General features: G+C 40.1%; 4 protein-coding genes across 4 annotated transcripts; 1 reads left to right on the forward strand and 3 right to left on the reverse strand.

Annotated features, from left to right (window-relative positions):
- The first annotated feature begins 844 nt into the window (after window positions 1-844).
- Window positions 845-3,250, forward strand: LOC118117676. The gene is made up of 5 exons (XM_035170114.2): window positions 845-1,139; window positions 1,216-1,416; window positions 1,609-1,817; window positions 2,713-2,853; window positions 3,042-3,250. The coding sequence occupies exons 1-5, from the start codon at window positions 1,003-1,005 to the stop codon at window positions 3,248-3,250; spliced, it is 897 nt and encodes a 298-aa protein (XP_035026005.2). The 5' UTR covers window positions 845-1,002.
- plrg1 (pleiotropic regulator 1) lies at window positions 2,890-7,478 on the reverse strand. The gene is made up of 15 exons (XM_035181309.2): window positions 7,339-7,478; window positions 7,006-7,112; window positions 6,472-6,605; window positions 6,147-6,197; window positions 5,952-6,045; window positions 5,750-5,837; window positions 5,550-5,648; window positions 5,346-5,438; window positions 5,099-5,248; window positions 4,918-5,019; window positions 4,612-4,714; window positions 4,377-4,485; window positions 3,899-4,038; window positions 3,558-3,751; window positions 2,890-3,470 (listed from the first exon to the last, which is right to left on the reverse strand). The coding sequence occupies exons 1-15, from the start codon at window positions 7,345-7,347 to the stop codon at window positions 3,411-3,413; spliced, it is 1,533 nt and encodes a 510-aa protein (XP_035037200.1). The 5' UTR covers window positions 7,348-7,478; the 3' UTR covers window positions 2,890-3,410.
- Window positions 7,479-9,975: 2,497 nt separating this feature from the next.
- LOC118117681 (fibrinogen gamma chain-like) lies at window positions 9,976-12,060 on the reverse strand (the record flags this gene model as incomplete). The annotated part of the gene is made up of 4 exons (XM_035170128.2): window positions 9,976-10,400; window positions 10,517-10,794; window positions 10,956-11,140; window positions 11,896-12,060. Coding segments are annotated over 4 exons (807 nt in total), but the record flags the coding sequence as incomplete, so codon positions are not given.
- Window positions 12,061-12,893: 833 nt separating this feature from the next.
- Window positions 12,894-16,838, reverse strand: fgg (fibrinogen gamma chain). Its single transcript, XM_035165683.2, is given in 11 exon segments — window positions 12,894-13,316; window positions 13,433-13,560; window positions 13,562-13,622; window positions 13,625-13,707; window positions 13,869-14,053; window positions 14,796-14,929; window positions 15,270-15,400; window positions 16,072-16,156; window positions 16,276-16,462; window positions 16,578-16,625; window positions 16,720-16,838. Coding segments are annotated over 11 exon segments (1,284 nt in total). The 5' UTR covers window positions 16,783-16,838; the 3' UTR covers window positions 12,894-13,137.
- Between the last annotated feature and the right edge of the window lie 1,053 nt (window positions 16,839-17,891).

Below are 17,891 nucleotides of genomic sequence, written 5' to 3' on the forward strand. Positions count from 1 at the left end.
ATATAATTATATAATATAATAATAATAATACAGGACATTTAGTATTTTTTGACTTTGCTCAATAACTTATTTTTCTTCCTAAAACCTAAAAACATTTCTTACTTTCTATTTTAATTCTTCTATTTTTAACTTAATGAGTTTGTGTTTTATAGATGGTAATCAATTAATCAATTACCAATATCACGGTACAGTGCCGGTGACAATGAAGTTTTTAATCTGAATTATTCTGAACTGTTTTACTTTTAATTAGTTCTACAACAGGCACAGAACATGTGTAATAAACATGACAACATAGATAACAACAAGACTGTATGCTAAACAAAAAGTTGAAGTTGCTTTTTTTCAATATATTTGACATACTTGCTGTTGAATATAAATTCATAATAAAATCAGAAACAAAGTCTTGATTTTTGATTTTATGTTGAATTATGAATATTGCATTTGTATTCCATGAAAATTAGCATCTGATTTACAAATTACAAACTTTTATTTACTATAAATTGAATGATCTGACTGATCTGGCTTTTGTACAATTTTCTATCATTGTAGTTTTAATTTATTTTGTGAAGCACCTTGTAACTGTGAAAGTAAAGTTTGTTATTATTATTTTTATTTTTATTATTATCATTACTGTTATCATATTTAGCTAAAAATAACACCAGACATTGAAAGTGTTAATTTCTTTACCAGTGAACTTTTCCCAGGATCAAACATCAGACCTTTATGTCTCTATGAATTAATTCTGTGTGAACAATACTTGATTATCATTGTGAAGCCATTATTGCTGCTTCAGGTCACTCAAGCCATCCTGCGTCCTCCCTGTGTGGCGCTGTAACCTAGCAACAGATGTAACCTGAGCATCGTGCCCGAGTAAACACGCAGCATAACTACTGATGCTCCTATTGTTTGGTTTGTTCAGAAGACTGAAAACTTTGGTCTCAGCTGCCTCACACGGGATTATTTTTAGATAGATTTGAGTTAAAAGCAACAAAAAGAGATAAAATGCCGTCTCATATCATGCTCTCTTACCAGTGGGACGACCAGGCTCTGGTGAAGAAGATCTACAACCGCCTCAAAGAAGATGGGCTGCCAGTGTGGATGGACATAGAAGGAGGGGTGACGGGGAACATCAATGATGCGTAAGATTAAATATCATCTTCTATCTTTGGGAGTAACATAGATTAGAACATGTGTTTAGTCTGTGTGTGTTTTCAGGATGGCTGCAGGCGTGGAGGAGGCCGTGGTGATTTGCCCCTTCATGACCCCAGAGTACCAGGCGTCCCGCAGCTGCAAAAAGGAGCTCAACTACGCAGACACCAGGGAGGTCATCGTGGTGCCCGTCATGCTCACCAAGAACTGGGAGGCCAGTGAGTGGCTGGGGCTGATCACTGCAGGCCTGCTGTGGGTGGACTTCAGGTGAGGAGGCCTCTGAAAGGAGCAGGTGGAACATTTAAAACCACGTCAACAGCTTGAGAGGATGAAAGGTGACATTTATGTGAAGATCATGCTCCAAAATGATGTATAACCATAGATAAAATGTATTTAAATAGTATTCACCTCTATGAATATTCCACCCAAACATCTACTGTCATTGCTGTCATGTTGCAGAAATGCAGAAAAGGACGAGGAGCTCTTTGAGATGTGTCTCAGATCTCTGGAGGAGGAGATCATGTTTAACGTGGGTCACCTCCTGGCCGTGGAGGAAGCTCCCAGAGAGGAGGAGGAGGATGAACCAGAGCCACCGAAGCCCTGCCTGAAAAAGAAACCAGGCCGAGGCTTCCGTCACGCCGTCTCCGAGCTCTACATCCACGACTCAGGTAAACAAATATTCAATATGTATATATAAAGGTTGGTTCAGTCACAGAACAGACAAAGAAGACGTCTCACTTACGCAGAGAAGGTCACTGAAGATGTAAATACACTTAATGGATATGAAAGAACAAATGTCGACTGTATAGGATCAGATTGTGGTTTGAGATTGTAAAGGATTTTGAATTGGAGCAGTTATTTCCATCTGTAAATCAACAACTGTTCAATAAGGCATATTTATACATGTTTTCTGATGTAAACTTGTACATGTGGCTTCAGAAGCGTCTTCCTCATGCCAGCAATACAATTCTCATAAAAGACATTTCATCATTAATTATGCAAACTATTTTTGAAATACTATTAATAGTACTAATAATAGTAGCTTGGATATATATATAGTTCCTTACGAGGTAACCAAGTTACGTTTTTGAAATTTATATGATACAAGTATACTGGAATTGTCCTAAACATTTTAGACGTATTTCATTTATTCTATTATTTACTTTGTTGGAATTGTTTTTCACAATAATACCTTACTTTATATCTGTGTTTACTAATTCCTCTTTTTGTATTTTATCATTATATATATTTCAACCTAGTTTATCTTTGATGTTTCCTAATTTTAAATTTATGAGATGAAAAAGATTGGAATTTATGAATATTCCCATTAGGGTGGGGCTATGATTTTACTTTTGTCCTTTAAAGCACTTTGTGTTACATTGATTGTATGAAGTGTATTTTATTGATTGATAAACACTAAAGGGAGGTGGGAATTTAAATGTTATTTCTGAGAAGTGAGACTTTCATCTTGGTGGCTCTCCTGAGATCTGCACATTAAAACTAAACAGCGTGTTCAATAATACAAACATAAAAAAAAAAAAAAGTCATGACTTTTGTTTTCAGGCGAGCAGATGATCCCCACAACCACTGAGAGCAGAAACACAGTGGAGCTGAGTGAGGCTGCAGGAGATCACTGCTACTGGGAGGAGATGAAGGGCAACGGCTGTAAGTTCTACAGGAATGTCGTCACCAACAGATTCCTCGGTGAGTAGAGAAATTCATCGGCACTCGACAAAACAATAAGAGTGAAAAACATGTCTTTTTATTAAATGAAGCCAAAGAAATGTGACATCGCAATCCAGAAAAAAAGGGCAATGTTATATTTTCCACACGTCTGTACAACTGGCAATTCTTTAGAGTCAGGACAAAACAAAAGTCTTCTCCCTCTGCAGGATTTGACTGGAGCAGGAACCAGGTCCACTCTGAGGTCAGCCCCTCCGAGTCTGAAGAGTGGCTGCTGCTGGTGGACCAGACGGACCAGAGCCACAAGAGAGCCGTCATCATCAAGAACAAGCGCTCAGGGAGTTTCCTGGCGGTCCGAGACGGCCACTTCCTCGGACTGACGTCGTATGACGAAGACTGCAAGTGGTTTTTGGAGTAAAGCAGAAATACTGTATTTTTTGGGGGTGTTCGCTTGTGATGAAGAAATCTGTCTGATCATAAAGTAACTAACTAACAAAACTTGATTGGTGTATCTACAACAGGAGGTTTTGGTAGAAATACATTTTATTGTTACTGTGAGAAGAAAACACGAAAAATAATTAGAATCTCTTTCTCTTGAGGATCTCTGGTTTCCAGTTGACCGGATGGCTTTCTTCTGTCTGTAAGAGAGAAAACAGATTTCCTCAAACTATGTGGAGACGAGCACAGAAATGCACAGCGGCTTTGAATTTAACTGTCAAACTTACCGCGGTGTCATCCTCTCTGTACACTTTGATGGTCTTGTCGGCCTCGGCGGTGATCAGTCGGCTCTCCGAGTGGTCGAACATGCAGGCGAAGATGCCCGACTCGCTGTCCAGGGATCCAGGCTGCACAGCTGCGTGGATCCTCTGGAAGTTATAGCCTGTCCTCCAATCCCACATGTGGATGGTTCCATTGTCGGCTTGAGAGAAATCACACAATTAAATCTTTAGTCAAATAACGACTCAAATACAAAAGAATTAAAGCTAATTTATATTCTATAGATGAAACATGACCTTTAAAAAAAAAAAAAGGAGGGGAAAGTAACAGTTACGGTAATAATAAATACCTCCAGACACCAAGACGCCATCTGAGTTCACAGCCAGAGTGTTGATAATGGCGTTGTGACCCGACAGGTTCTGGATGAAGTTGCCATCTGGAAACATCCACTGCTTGATGTTGTCGGCAGAACCAGAAGCAAACGTGTATCTGTAAAAAAAGAAAAAACAAGAAATTAACATTATTGAGGCATTTCGAACCCCAGTGGTCAAACGTGTGACTGCACCTGGAAACCATGTCCTTCAAGTAGGACTGGAACTAATGACCACATTTCATTATTTGTTTTGGGTTATTGTTGACTGTAAAATGTCCAAGAGCTCATTGTGTCTAAACTTAAATCTCAGGTTTATTCTATTTAGAATAAAATGGACATTTAGTATTTGACAAATGATTAACAGCAATATATCAAATCTCTCTGTATTAACTTCCTGTTGAGTGACTATTGACTGAATGTCAATAGTCAGTGCTCCACTCAACATCACACTTACTGTCTGGGATGCATCACCAGAGTTCGGACAGACTTCTTGTGGTTGGTCAGCGTGGCTCTGGTTTTACCAGCGATCAAATCCCACAGCCTGATGGTTGAATCGTGGCTGCCTGTGAGAAGTTAGACAGTCTGGGATTAACAGTAGAAAACCCACTGACCTCCAGAGTTCACAGCAGCTTTAAACTGAATGTGATGGTTCAAAATTCTTTGATTTGAGTTTGTAAAATGTAATCTACCAGTGATGATTTGCGGCTCCGCAGCTTGACATCTCACTGTGGCCACGGTGTTGGTGTGGCCGGTTAGCGTGTGCACGTTAGCTTTCGACCTGATGTCCCACACCTGCGTGGACAGAAAGGAAATCCAATTAGTCCATTTAATTAATCCTGCAGAGGCCGAATTTACACAATACATCATATTGTCTACGGATTCATTGTGATGGAAGTTTGATCTCTACTAGACTGTTTGAGACACTTTAACAAACTGTAGGTTAGACCTCTCACATCACTTCATCCATTAAACACATGTAGCAGAGGGAAGTTTACCCTGGCGGTGGCATCCCTGCTGCACGTCACCAGCACGTCAATGGTCGGATGCAGATCTATGCCATACACAGCACTCAGGTGTCCGTGGTAGTGTCTGATGACCTAGAACAGATTCGTACTGTCAAGTGACTGCTACAAAAAAAAAATCCACGTTTCACAGTGACTCTTTACAGTGACATACCTTGTTGTACTCCAGATCCCAACATTTGACTTGCTTGTCTTCACCGCAGGAGAACAGGTAGGGGCTGCGGGTGCTCACGGCTACACCGCGCACGGTGCTGATGTGTCCGGTCAGAGAGAGCTTCAGTTTCCCACTGGCCAGGTCCCAAATCTGTTATGACAAACAGCATTCAAGTCATATTAAGATCCTAAAAGAACATAACCCAATTTAGGGTCTCCAGACTGTCAGTTAGTTCCACTTAATTCACCTTAATGGTTCTATCAGCAGACCCAGTGACAAACCACTGATTCCCAGGTTCCACAGCGATGGACCTCACCCAGCCAAGGTGACCACTGATGACCTATCAGACAAAACACAGAATATAATTGAGGTGTAGAGCAAACTTAAACGTGTGCGTGTATCAACAAATGAAAGAAAATATTGTATTAAGTTAAGAATGATCTGCAGTTACCCGAAACAGTTTCCACGGTGGATGCCACTGGGGCTTGGGCATGGTTGGTCCTTTTCTCATGAGCGCAGAATTTCTGGTGCCACCTCCTTCCAAGAGCGACTGAAAGAAATACATTCTTCACATCAACTCTGAACTTCTTCTCACACCAAAGATAAACACTACATCATATGAAGTGAACGTGGAGTTACAGTGGGACCTACCAGAGCAGTAGAGTGAGGGTGAGATCTCTCTGCTCCTGCGTGTCGATGGATGTCACCGACACTGGCTGCAGTGCGGCTAATGTCCTGCCTGAAACACAACACAACAACAACCAAAATAAGTACTGTTGATGTACTTCAATAAGTATTTAGAATAGATAACTACCAACAACATCCTCAAAAGAAGAAAAAAAAAGGTGTGTACCTGGCTTGTGAGGGTGGCAAAGCCAACGCCATGGAAAGGACTCCTCCCTCACTGGGATTCCTGTGCATCTTTGTGTCAGCGGTCAAAGCAACTCCTGTTGGGTGAAACACTGGTGTGACACTGGAAACACTGGAGCAGTTGGGTGAACGGCAGTGGGAACATTTGAAGTATGAAGCGTGGTAAAAGTGTACTTACCAGGTCCAGAGGGGTACGCATGTGTCCCGGTGATCAGGTATTCTGGGTCATCTATTGAAACACAAGAAAAGAAAAATAAGTCAGTGTTCAGAAGAAGAAGAATTTTCTTTCAGACGACAAACTTACTTCAGATTGAATGCAAAACTAATTAGAACTAACTTATTGCTTTGACTGCTCACTTAATTCCTTACACTTAGTAGAGGATATAAGTAAATGAGATTTATTGGCATTTGAGGGGATCGATGTCCTCCTTTGAATTTAAATGAACCTGTTACTCTCACTAGTTATTAAATGATTATATTGAATTGTGCCGTGTCCTCCTCACCTGCTGCGTAGCTCTGGTGTCCCTGCATGCTGCCTGGGAGATGTGGGACTCTGTCTTTTCCTTCCTTCAGGACGGGCATGTGTAGAACTGCTGCGTAGTCCGCTTTGAGCTTCACACCCAGCTTCACCTTGTGGCTACAAATGCGAGAAAAACACAAATTGATTTGGACAAGGAACGAGATAGACGTGTATTTCCAAGACACCATCTTTTACTTCAGGGAAAAGTGTAGAAATACTCATTACTGTAAAAATCCTGCATTAAAAGACTTGCAGGATATTAGATATGTATATATATTTTAAGAATTTTCCATTTCCTTACCATGTATTAGATTATAATGACTGAAGCATTAATGTGAACATAACTTTAATGTTGGAGCAGGTAAATCTTATTGTGTTAACAACCCAGTTCATATTTACCTCTGAAGAAGCAGAATATTATACTTAAGACAAATACACGTCCTAGAAACTTAGTGTAAGATGTATGGGACTTTTTAAAAGGGACAAGTAAAACACAACACAAAACGTAGATCGTCACCTTTCATCGTCCTGCGCGATGGACTTCGCGTGGTCGGACACAAACATGTCGTGGGTCCGTTTGAGGGACCTGAAGACCAGAGTGTGGACCGAGTGTTTCTGGACGTCCTGCGGAACAACACACGACTTCAGTCAAACACACTTCACTCAACTTGACCTGAGACTGAATCGTTTATAAGAGTCGCTCCGCTCTTCAATACACGGCGCCCAACACAGGGAAACGTTACGCTAACGCAACGGGCTCCAGTGGTTAGCCGGGCCCGAAGGCTCCGGGTTTTTAAAGCGGGAGCGAAGAAGAAGAAAAGACGCAGGATAACTTCAGACATGGACTCACCTCCGACATGGTGCTGGTGAATAAACCGATGCGACGATGGAGTTAAAAAATGTGAATAATCTCTGTTGGTGTCGCTCCGCGGGTCTGAAAACACGGAAACCACCAAATAAAGACCACACGGTGACCCGCTGCACCGGAAGTAGATAACACAAAGAAACTTTTTTTAAACATTCGGAGCGCCCTCTACCGGCGAGGAGGAGGAGGAGGAGCCCAAACTATTTTTGCTTAACAAAAATAAAAGTTTTACACATAGGTTTTTTCTTACTTTATAAACAAACTGTAAAAAACAAAAATAAATTGTATTTTTACATCAATTTTACACACATGGGTCAAAAATGTAAAAACAATTCAGTGCTTAAAATTAAAAAATCTGATGAGACTGATTTACCTCCATAGGATATTTATTTATATATTTATTTATACATTTATTTTATATTTATTTATTCATTTACTTTATTTATTTATATATTTACTATTTACCTACTTATTTTGTCAATAATTAAAAGGCCGAAACACCCGATGACACTAAGGTGCACAACTGAAGATGTGTCCCAATATCCGCTAACATCAACTGGTGGTAGGCATTAATTAGTGCAGTGAGGGATATTCTCCATCTTGTCCTATGTTCTAAAATAGGACAGTGTTTAGTTTAATAACGTGTAGAGGCAATGATGTCTGATCTACTGAGCGGCCACATGGTTTTCATAGTGCTGCCATTCAAGCCAGTAGCCAGTCAGATTCACCTTTAGCCTCAGTGTACCCTCAGGTTCGGCCTGTATCATTGATCACAAGGCCAAAACACTTGATGACGCATCCGCTGGTGGCTGCTAACACCTGCTAACGTCTACTGGTAGTTGGTAAGTTAAATTGTGCAGAAGACCTTCAAACATACAAAATATATTCACCATCTAGTCCTATATTCTAAAAAATACTTACTTATTTTGTCAAGATGTCTAGTTTCTTTATATTTTTGTTTATGTTTTTCTTGTATTGTTTTCCCACTGTAGTTATGGTCTTTCAGTGTTTGTTGTATAGACTTATGGACGTGTATAAAGGATGTGTATATAAAATGATGTATGTAAAAAAAAAAATCATTTCCACTTTTCTTCACCTTTGCACAAGAAAAATCTAAATGTCCGCATAAGGAAATTTTCCCGACTATATACAAATGAGTGTAATGAGTGGCTCGGGCCAAAGTTTGCTTTTCCTGTCTTTGTGTACCAGGCCATGTTTGCCTAACAAAGTACATGGATTTAAGGTTTTCCATCCTCCAACGCCAAAAACAGTTTACTAAGTAAGAGACATAATGTACAATTGACCATGTTGTGACATAATAGGACTAGAACCGAACGATCAAATATAGCAGTAAACCTATCCTTGTATATTTTAGTTTAGTTGAATCTGATCTGGCAGACTTCAGGCAGTGTTGAGCTGCGTACGGGCCTTAATGTGCAAATAACCAGTGTTAGGCCACAAACAGGCTTTGCCATTTTGGCACAACCATCTGCAATGAGCCGGATGGAATTTGAACTCCACAGGTAGTGAGTGATATGATGCATGGGGACAAGTACTACCAGTACACAACTCAAGGTAAACAAACTGCTCTCTTGTGAGTCAAAATACACACAGTAACATGTTCTGATAAGAAGTCTGTCACTACAACACGAGCACAGAGTGGCTTCTGTGTCCTGTTTTATTATTTAATAATTAACTGCGGCCGAATATAAAAAGTTTTATTCCAGCTGAAACCGTTATTCTGGGCTTAATCACTGAGAAGTGAAAACAGGACAATTTTATTAAAGTTAATCATTTGTCCTGGCTGAGATATGAAGTTTAACTTTGGTCTTTTTGAGAGGAAAATAAATACCAATCCACTTCATGTGACTTTGCTTTTGCCAAACAACCACATGTAATGAAGAGACTCTATGAACAGCACTTCAGTTAAATTAATTTAATCATACACTTCCTGAATTTCTCCTGGGATGTTTTCAAGTACCCTTTAATAAGTACTTTGAGTATTACTGTCCTGGTCAATATCTTTTATTTATTCATTTTGTGGAGACAAACCTTTACTGATGGATTGTGTTCGGCTGCTTCTAAAGCAAATCGCTGGACTCTGTTCAAACCCTGTTTAAAATGTTCCACGTGGAGCCAAATCCCTCATCAATCAAAAAGCCGTTTGATTAAATACAAAACACATAGGCTGCTATTTGTATCTTTCCGTTATAATTCCTCTGAATGTTTGTGTGTTGTCTTATAAGAATGAACCCGGAAATCTGCAGTAAAAACCACATTCTGGAAAACAAGGGATTTTGATACTGTCGCAGTGTGTTGTTGATGCTATTCTGCACAAATGAAGTTGACAAAATATTTACAGGTAATGTATTTTTTATTTCAGGGCTGTTAAACTGCATTAAACAGTTTTCTATACACACTTTGTGTACAACTAAAAAACATTTGAATCGTCTCGGGATCGGTTCAAACACAGATCTTGTTGGTTTCATGTTCACTTTCTCTGTGTGTCAGTCTGAATCTCACGTTGTTTTATAAAACAGATGTTATGGCTGTTACAGACTTTTTAAACTGTTTGGTAAAGTAAACTGTTTAAACTGTTTGGTAAAGTAACGACAAAGCAGATTGGTAAAGAAAAGACATTTATTTCAAGCTCTAATACAACACTGACGTAAAGAAAGGAGAGTTTGAGCATCAGTGTCCGGCTGCGTCAGATCACCACAACACGCAAGCATCACATGGAGAAACACCATGGAGTCTGAAATTTCCCCATGGAAGTATTTTATTTCATCTGGGGTGATTTCAGGGTTGTTATGCTGAACATACAGAGTACGGACCACAAACACGTGTGTGTGTGTGTTTTTATTCAATTCAAAGTCCGCCAAACTGTTTCACACCCGCCTGCTGTCCGCCGCCTGCTGCGATGCGGCTCAGGGGAATGAGCTTCATGGTCGTCTCTTTCAGGGAGTACCAGCGGCTGTGCCATGTCACCCAGATGATGCCGTTGTCGAAGCCAAATTCACCTGCATCCTTTTCTGTGTATCTGCCGCCTGGATGAAGGGGAACACAGACAGTTTAGAGTAGACAACACACGATTTCGCTGTGTTTGCTTGAAACACCTCCAAGTTAACAGGGTTTAGCCCTGGTTGTGGCCACGTGCTCTTACCCTGGTAGTATTTGCCGTTCAAATGTGCGGCATGGCATCTGTTCATCCACCAGCCGGAGCCGTCCTGTCGAGCACAGCTGCCGTCGAACTTGTCGTTGTCCTTGTCGATGGTGCTGAACTGCATGCCGTTGTGTGCCGTGTAGAACTTGTCGCTGGGGTCCTCTCCAAAGTCGAAGCCATCGAAAGCGTCGCCGGCGTCACCGCCAAAGTAGTAACCGTAGGTCAGACGATAATTGTCGGCCTCTGTCCCCACTTTGAACATGGTGTAGTCTGCATGCCTGGAGAATGAGGAGGCCGCGGGGAGGGATGGAGGGTTTAGTGTTTTTGGTATTTTTGTTCTTCAAAGGGAACCTCATCACTGGGGTCATGTTTGCCTTGTAAGAGAGTCCCTTTGCTCGCCTCTTATATAATCTGTTATCGTGTGTGTGTGTGTACATACTTTGTGTTGCCCTCCCAGTCAACAAGCTCTATCCTCAGCACAGTGGGGATGGTGGAGCCGACGGTCAGCAGGTGGATCTTCTCGTTGCCGAGCCAGAACTCGGTGGTGTCGTCTGGGGAGAGGTAACCGAAGCCCTGCTTGTACTGGATCCAGTCCTTGAGGAAGTCCACGCTGCCGTCACGTCTCTGTGGACACGCGGAGAAAAGCACAATGTTGCTATGATAAGTGAATAAAACAGTTCTCGGTGCAGTATCAAAGTGTAGCTGACTACTGGACTGCGTACAAATTATTAGTGAGGAAAGGGTATTACTTTTATTTATCTCTCACTATAAGACAATCCTTTATTGATCCCATGGGAGAAATGCTGGTATTATTATTATTATTATTATTATATTTTAAAACTTGATCTAATAATCAGTTTAATTGTGAAAAACAGAGAAATCTCTTTTGTCACACATAACATCACCTGATCTAATATTTTTTTCGATTTGCCCAGAATGAGAAAATCCGTGTGATATATTGGAATTTGGGAGGAGGGTATTGGCGAGTCCAAAGTAAAGATGACCAACACTCAGAATAAATCAGAACAAATAGTTCAGTCCCCCTCCCCCCCCCAAATCATTTCTGCACAGTCCATAACTTGGTCAAATATCTGTGAGTTTATTCTTTTCTTTATTCCTTTATGACTGTTTTCATTTGTTTCTATGTTCTTTTTTTAATGTATTTTTCTTTATTTGTGAAGCACTTTGTAACTTTGTTTTGAAAAGTGCTTCACAAATAAAGATTATTATTATTATTATTAGTAGTAGTAGAAGTTGTTGTTGTTCTTATTTGCAAATTACTTGTTATTTGACTGTTCAAAAGTAATACGTGTGAGTCCTCTGCTGCAGGATGAGGACGTCACACAGTCAGTTTTCTTGGTGGTTGAAGTGACACATACCCTCTGAATGACTGTGAAGCCGCGTCCGAAGCTGTCAATCTCACAATAGACCAGGAACTGCTCAGTGGCTGTCTGCGGCTTCACGTAGTAAAGACCGCTGACGGTCGCACCCTTGTTTGCAACGTCCTGGCAATCTGGTAAAAAAGGAGAGAAGAAGAAGAAGAAAAGCACGAGTCAATTTTACAGAAAGACAAAAATATCATTCATAAACTCTCTTATTTCAGTTTATGGTCAAATTCATGTGACTTTGCTTTTGCCAAACAACCACATGTAATGAAGAGACTCTATGAACAGCACTTCAGTTAAATTAATTTAATCATACACTTCCTGAATTTCTCCTGGGATGTTTTCAAGTACCCTTTAATAAGTACTTTGAGTATTACTGTCCTGGTCAATATCTTTTATTTATTCATTTTGTGGAGACAAACCTTTACTGATGGATTGTGTTCGGCTGCTTCTAAAGCAAATCGCTGGACTCTGTTCAAACCCTGTTTCAAATGTTCCACGTGGAGCCAAATCCCTCATCAATCAAAAAGCCGTTTGATTAAATACAAAACAAATAGGCTGCTATTTGTATCTTTCCGTTATAATTCCTCTGAATGTTTGTGTGTTGTCTTATAAGAATGAACCCGGAAATCTGCAGTAAAAACCACATTCTGGAAAACAAGGGATTTTGATACTGTCGCAGTGTGTTGTTGATGCTATTCTGCACAAATGAAGTTGACAAAATATTTACAGGTAATGTATTTTTTATTTCAGGGCTGTTAAACTGCATTAAACAGTTTTCTATACACACTTTGTGTACAACTAAAAAACATTTGAATCGTCTCGGGATCGGTTCAAACACAGATCTTGTTGGTTTCATGTTCACTTTCTCTGTGTGTCAGTCTGAATCTCACGTTGTTTTATAAAACAGATGTTATGGCTGTTACAGACTTTTTAAACTGTTTGGTAAAGTAAACTGTTTAAACTGTTTGGTAAAGTAACGACAAAGCAGATTGGTAAAGAAAAGACATTTATTTCAAGCTCTAATACAACACTGACGTAAAGAAAGGAGAGTTTGAGCATCAGTGTCCGGCTGCGTCAGATCACCACAACACGCAAACATCACATGGAGAAACACCATGGAGTCTGAAATTTCCCCATGGAAGTATTTTATTTCATCTGGGGTGATTTCAGGGTTGTTATGCTGAACATACAGAGTACGGACCACAAACACGTGTGTGTGTGTTTTTATTAAATTCAAAGTCCGCCAAACTGTTTCACACCCGCCTGCTGTCCGCCGCCTGCTGCGATGCGGCTCAGGGGAATGAGCTTCATGGTCGTCTCTTTCAGGGAGTACCAGCGGCTGTGCCATGTCACCCAGATGATGCCGTTGTCGAAGCCAAATTCACCTGCATCCTTTTCTGTGTATCTGCCGCCTGGATGAAGGGGAACACAGACAGTTTAGAGTAGACAACACACGATTTCGCTGTGTTTGCTTGAAACACCTCCAAGTTAACAGGGTTTAGCCCTGGTTGTGGCCACGTGCTCTTACCCTGGTAGTATTTGCCGTTCAAATGTGCGGCATGGCATCTGTTCATCCACCAGCCGGAGCCGTCCTGTCGAGCACAGCTGCCGTCGAACTTGTCGTTGTCCTTGTCGATGGTGCTGAACTGCATGCCGGTGTGCCGTGTAGAACTTGTCGCTGGGGTCCTCTCCAAAGTCGAAGCCATCGAAAGCCTCGCGGCGTCACCGCCAAAGTAGTAACCGTAGGTCAGACGATAATTGTCGGCCTCTGTCCCCACTTTGAACATGGTGTAGTCTGCATGCCTGGAGAAAGAGGAGGCCGCGGGGAGGGATGGAGGGTTTAGTGTTTTTGGTATTTTTGTTCTTCAAAGGGAACCTCATCACTGGGGTCATGTTTGCCTTGTAAGAGAGTCCCTTTGCTCGCCTCTTATATAATCTGTTATCGTGTGTGTGTGTGTACATACTTTGTGTTGCCCTCCCAGTCAACAAGCTCTATCCTCAGCACAGTGGGGATGGTGGAGCCGACGGTCAGCAGGTGGATCTTCTCGTTGCCGAGCCAGAACTCGGTGGTGTCGTCTGGGGAGAGGTAACCGAAGCCCTGCTTGTACTGGATCCAGTCCTTGAGGAAGTCCACGCTGCCGTCACGTCTCTGTGGACACGCGGAAAAAAAGCACAATGTTGCTATGATAAGTGAATAAAACAGTTCTCGGTGCAGTATCAAAGTGTAGCTGACTACTGGACTGCGTACAAATTATTAGTGAGGAAAGGGTATTACTTTTATTTATCTCTCACTATAAGACAATCCTTTATTGATCCCATGGGAGAAATGCTGGTATTATTATTATTATTATTATTATATTTTAAAAATTGATCTAATAATCAGTTTAATTGTGAAAAACAGAGAAATCTCTTTTGTCACACATAACATCACCTGATCTAATATTTTTTTCGATTTGCCCAGAATGAGAAAATCCGTGTGATATATTGGAATTTGGGAGGAGGGTATTGGCGAGTCCAAAGTAAAGATGACCAACACTCAGAATAAATCAGAACAAATAGTTCAGTCCCCCTCCCCCCCCCAAATCATTTCTGCACAGTCCATAACTTGGTCAAATATCTGTGAGTTTATTCTTTTCTTTATTCCTTTATGACTGTTTTCATTTGTTTCTATGTTCTTTTTTTAATGTATTTTTCTTTATTTGTGAAGCACTTTGTAACTTTGTTTTGAAAAGTGCTTCACAAATAAAGATTATTATTATTATTAGTAGTAGTAGAAGTTGTTGTTGTTCTTATTGTTGTTCTTGACTGTTCAAAGTAATACGTGTGAGTCCTCTGCTGCAGGATGAGGACGTCACACAGTCAGTTTTCTTGGTGGTTGAAGTGACACATACCCTCTGAATGACTGTGAAGCCGCGTCCGAAGCTGTCAATCTCACAATAGACCAGGAACTGCTCAGTGGCTGTCTGCGGCTTCACGTAGTAAAGACCGCTGACGGTCGCACCCTTGTTTGCAACGTCCTGGCAATCTGGTAAAAAAGGAGAGAAGAAGAAGAAGAAAAGCACGAGTCAATTTTACAGAAAGACAAAAATATCATTCATAAACTCTCTTATTTCAGTTTATGGTCAAATTCATTTTCAGTCGTTGGTCTGAATGATGTTGAAAAAGTTCTCTGAAATGAGGTCAAAACAAATGACGTGGAATAAAGCTGTTTACTCTGCATTGATGCACCATATTGATTTTCTGACTAAACACTGAACGAGGACAAATGTTGTTCAGATGAGGGACGATTGAGAAACTTCTTGTGAAATGGGAACGGCCTGAGGGTCAGAGTTCATTTGATTAGAGTGTTTTTTTGTTTTTTTTACCATATCCTGTGATGGTTTGGATGTCAACCGTGTCAGTGCAGGGCTCGGTGCATTTCTGCTGCAGCTGAATGGAGAGCTGCTTCAGGTCCGCCATTCTCCTCTCGTTAGAGGAGATCAGGTTCTGAAGTTCACTGAGGGGACAGAAACAAACAGGAGCTGAATGAGGGGGTTTCCCGAGTAATTCACGCCTGCGTTTCTTAATAAATAAAAAAGACTTAAAATAGATCAAATAAGAAAATGAGAAGTAATTGGAAAAAGGCAAATCAAACTTGGGAATAGACGTGATTGAAGTGCGTTTAAAAAAAAATCAGTCATGAGTCTGAGTCGTGTGGTTGCAAATCGCCATCTGATCTGTGCTCAGTGCAAACTGTGTGGGCGAGGAGGCTGGCGTGCATTGACCTGAGGGTCTGAGCAGAGTTTGAACTTTGTGAAAGTATTCCATTACAAGGACGAAGTACAACATGATTTCTTTTAAAGTGTTATTCTACGGATTATATTTGACATTCATCAAATTTTACTGAATCACATTATAAATTATATATAATTTATTATATTATTTATTTTATTTATTTATTTCAAATGAAATGGTGGAGCTACTTTTAAATATAAATATGTGTCTATGTGCCAATGCATCACGATTTATAAGAAACAAATTTGCAAAAGTACTTATATTAAATTGTAGTGAGCTCAAACTTATACTAAATACAGTACTTGAGTAATTTTACTTTACTCTTGTCTGTATAAAACAAAACACCATTGCTATGGAGCCATTAAAGGTTTAATTTGTCATTTGGTAACTTACTTTATTTGCTGCTCTTGTGTGATGATGGTGCTTTCAAAGCGAGCCACATCGTCCAGCATGCTCGACGACTTCCTGAAGTAAGTGTCTGAAAAGAAAAATCAAATCGACCCAGTTCGATAAAACATCCAATATATTTACACTGGTTTAGTTATTATTAAGTCAAATAAACTGCTTGCTAAAGTGCAATGATTTTGTTCCAGGCACCTTGTAGGCCACTCTTTTGAACTGTAGAAGTCGAATCTTTCATGATGACGATTTTTTCATCGGCACCCTGGGTCAGATTGGCGATTGTATCCAGCTCCCTTTGCAAATTGTCTAATTCCCTGTCGACCGCTGGCATGTACCTTATCAAGTAGTCAGCCACGCCGCATGTGGTGGGACAGTATATCCCCTGAGTGCAGAAAGAGCAAGTGAGAAATGTCAATCATGGTGTGACTCAGTGATAAAAAACATCATGCAAGTCCCACAGCAAAAAACATTGAAAGTCTTTACATCCTTTTACTCACAAAGCCGTCATTTTGGGTGCACGATGGGGCGGCGTCTCCTCTGAGTTGCTGCAGGAAAAAAAAGGACAAAAGGATTCAGATTTATTTTCTGCTGACGAAAACTGCATCAGTGAAAAATTTTGGGTTAGATTCGATGACTTACTGCAGAAGAGAAGGAGACGAGTAGCAGAAGAGCTCCGGCTGTTGTGAGAAGTGACGGCACCATGTTGCTCCAGCCACCAGTTGTTGTCTCGTCCTCTCGGAGAATGAGGAGCGGTTTGACTCGGTGGGATATTTATCTCCAACAAGGTCGTGGGTTCAGTGTTTGATTAGAAGTTCGTATGCAAACATCCCACTCACTGAGCTGGGACAGAGCTGTGACTCAAATGTCTGACTGAGAGACAGTTACTGACAATTGATGTGAAACTGCGTGTTTGTGTTGTAAAGATGACAGAGCAAGTCCAAAAACTGATGACTCAGCTGTATCCAGGCCTAATCTATATGTTACAGATATCTTATCTTATTCCTGCATATTCCAGTAAAGCTTGTAACACAGTTTATTTACTCTTGTGATAATGATCCGCAACAACACAGAACGAGTCATTTCATTTAAAAAAAATCATTATAAATCATGTTATAAATCATTATAACATTATTACATTGGTGAGTTGTGTATAAATACTTTTTGTGAACGTGGCTGAGGAAAATATAAATTTTAGATCAGCCAGAGTCACTTATGAACTTTTAATGGGACGTCTCCAACATTCTGAAGAGATAAAGAAATAAAGGAAAAAATAAAAAATAAATAATATCGTAATATCGTAATATCGTAATATCAACATCTAGATCTTTCTATATGATAAAAAAGCCCTCAGATAATCTCTTTGATAATTAAAATTATAATACATCTTATTCATGTATCACTTTTAAAAGTGCTCATAGACACTTTACATTGGTTCAAAAACTACTTTTGTTCTAATTTTGCGCAGTGTAAATAAAACTGGCCTGACTTGAACTGTTAGGAAGGACAACAATAAAATGATAATTTAAAAAAAAGCAAGTCAAACATGTGTAATATAAGTAGTTTCCTTGAATGAATAAGGTGTAATCACAATGTCAGAGATTGCAAATGTAAATTATGACATTTAGTATTTTTTGAATTGCATATTTGAGACAAGAACAAGATTCCTGTTCCTTATTTCCTTATCTCAACCAAGTCATTTTACCAAGTTGTGTCCATGAACCTTATCAACCTGTAACCACAGCAGTTTAAGAGCAAACAATGTTTAGTTTTGGTTAAACTTTCTATAAAGCTCCTAAGAAAATGTTGTTGTC

Source organism: Hippoglossus stenolepis, chromosome 2 (genome assembly GCF_022539355.2).
Source record: "Hippoglossus stenolepis isolate QCI-W04-F060 chromosome 2, HSTE1.2, whole genome shotgun sequence".
Taxonomy (NCBI): Eukaryota; Metazoa; Chordata; class Actinopteri; order Pleuronectiformes; family Pleuronectidae; genus Hippoglossus; species Hippoglossus stenolepis.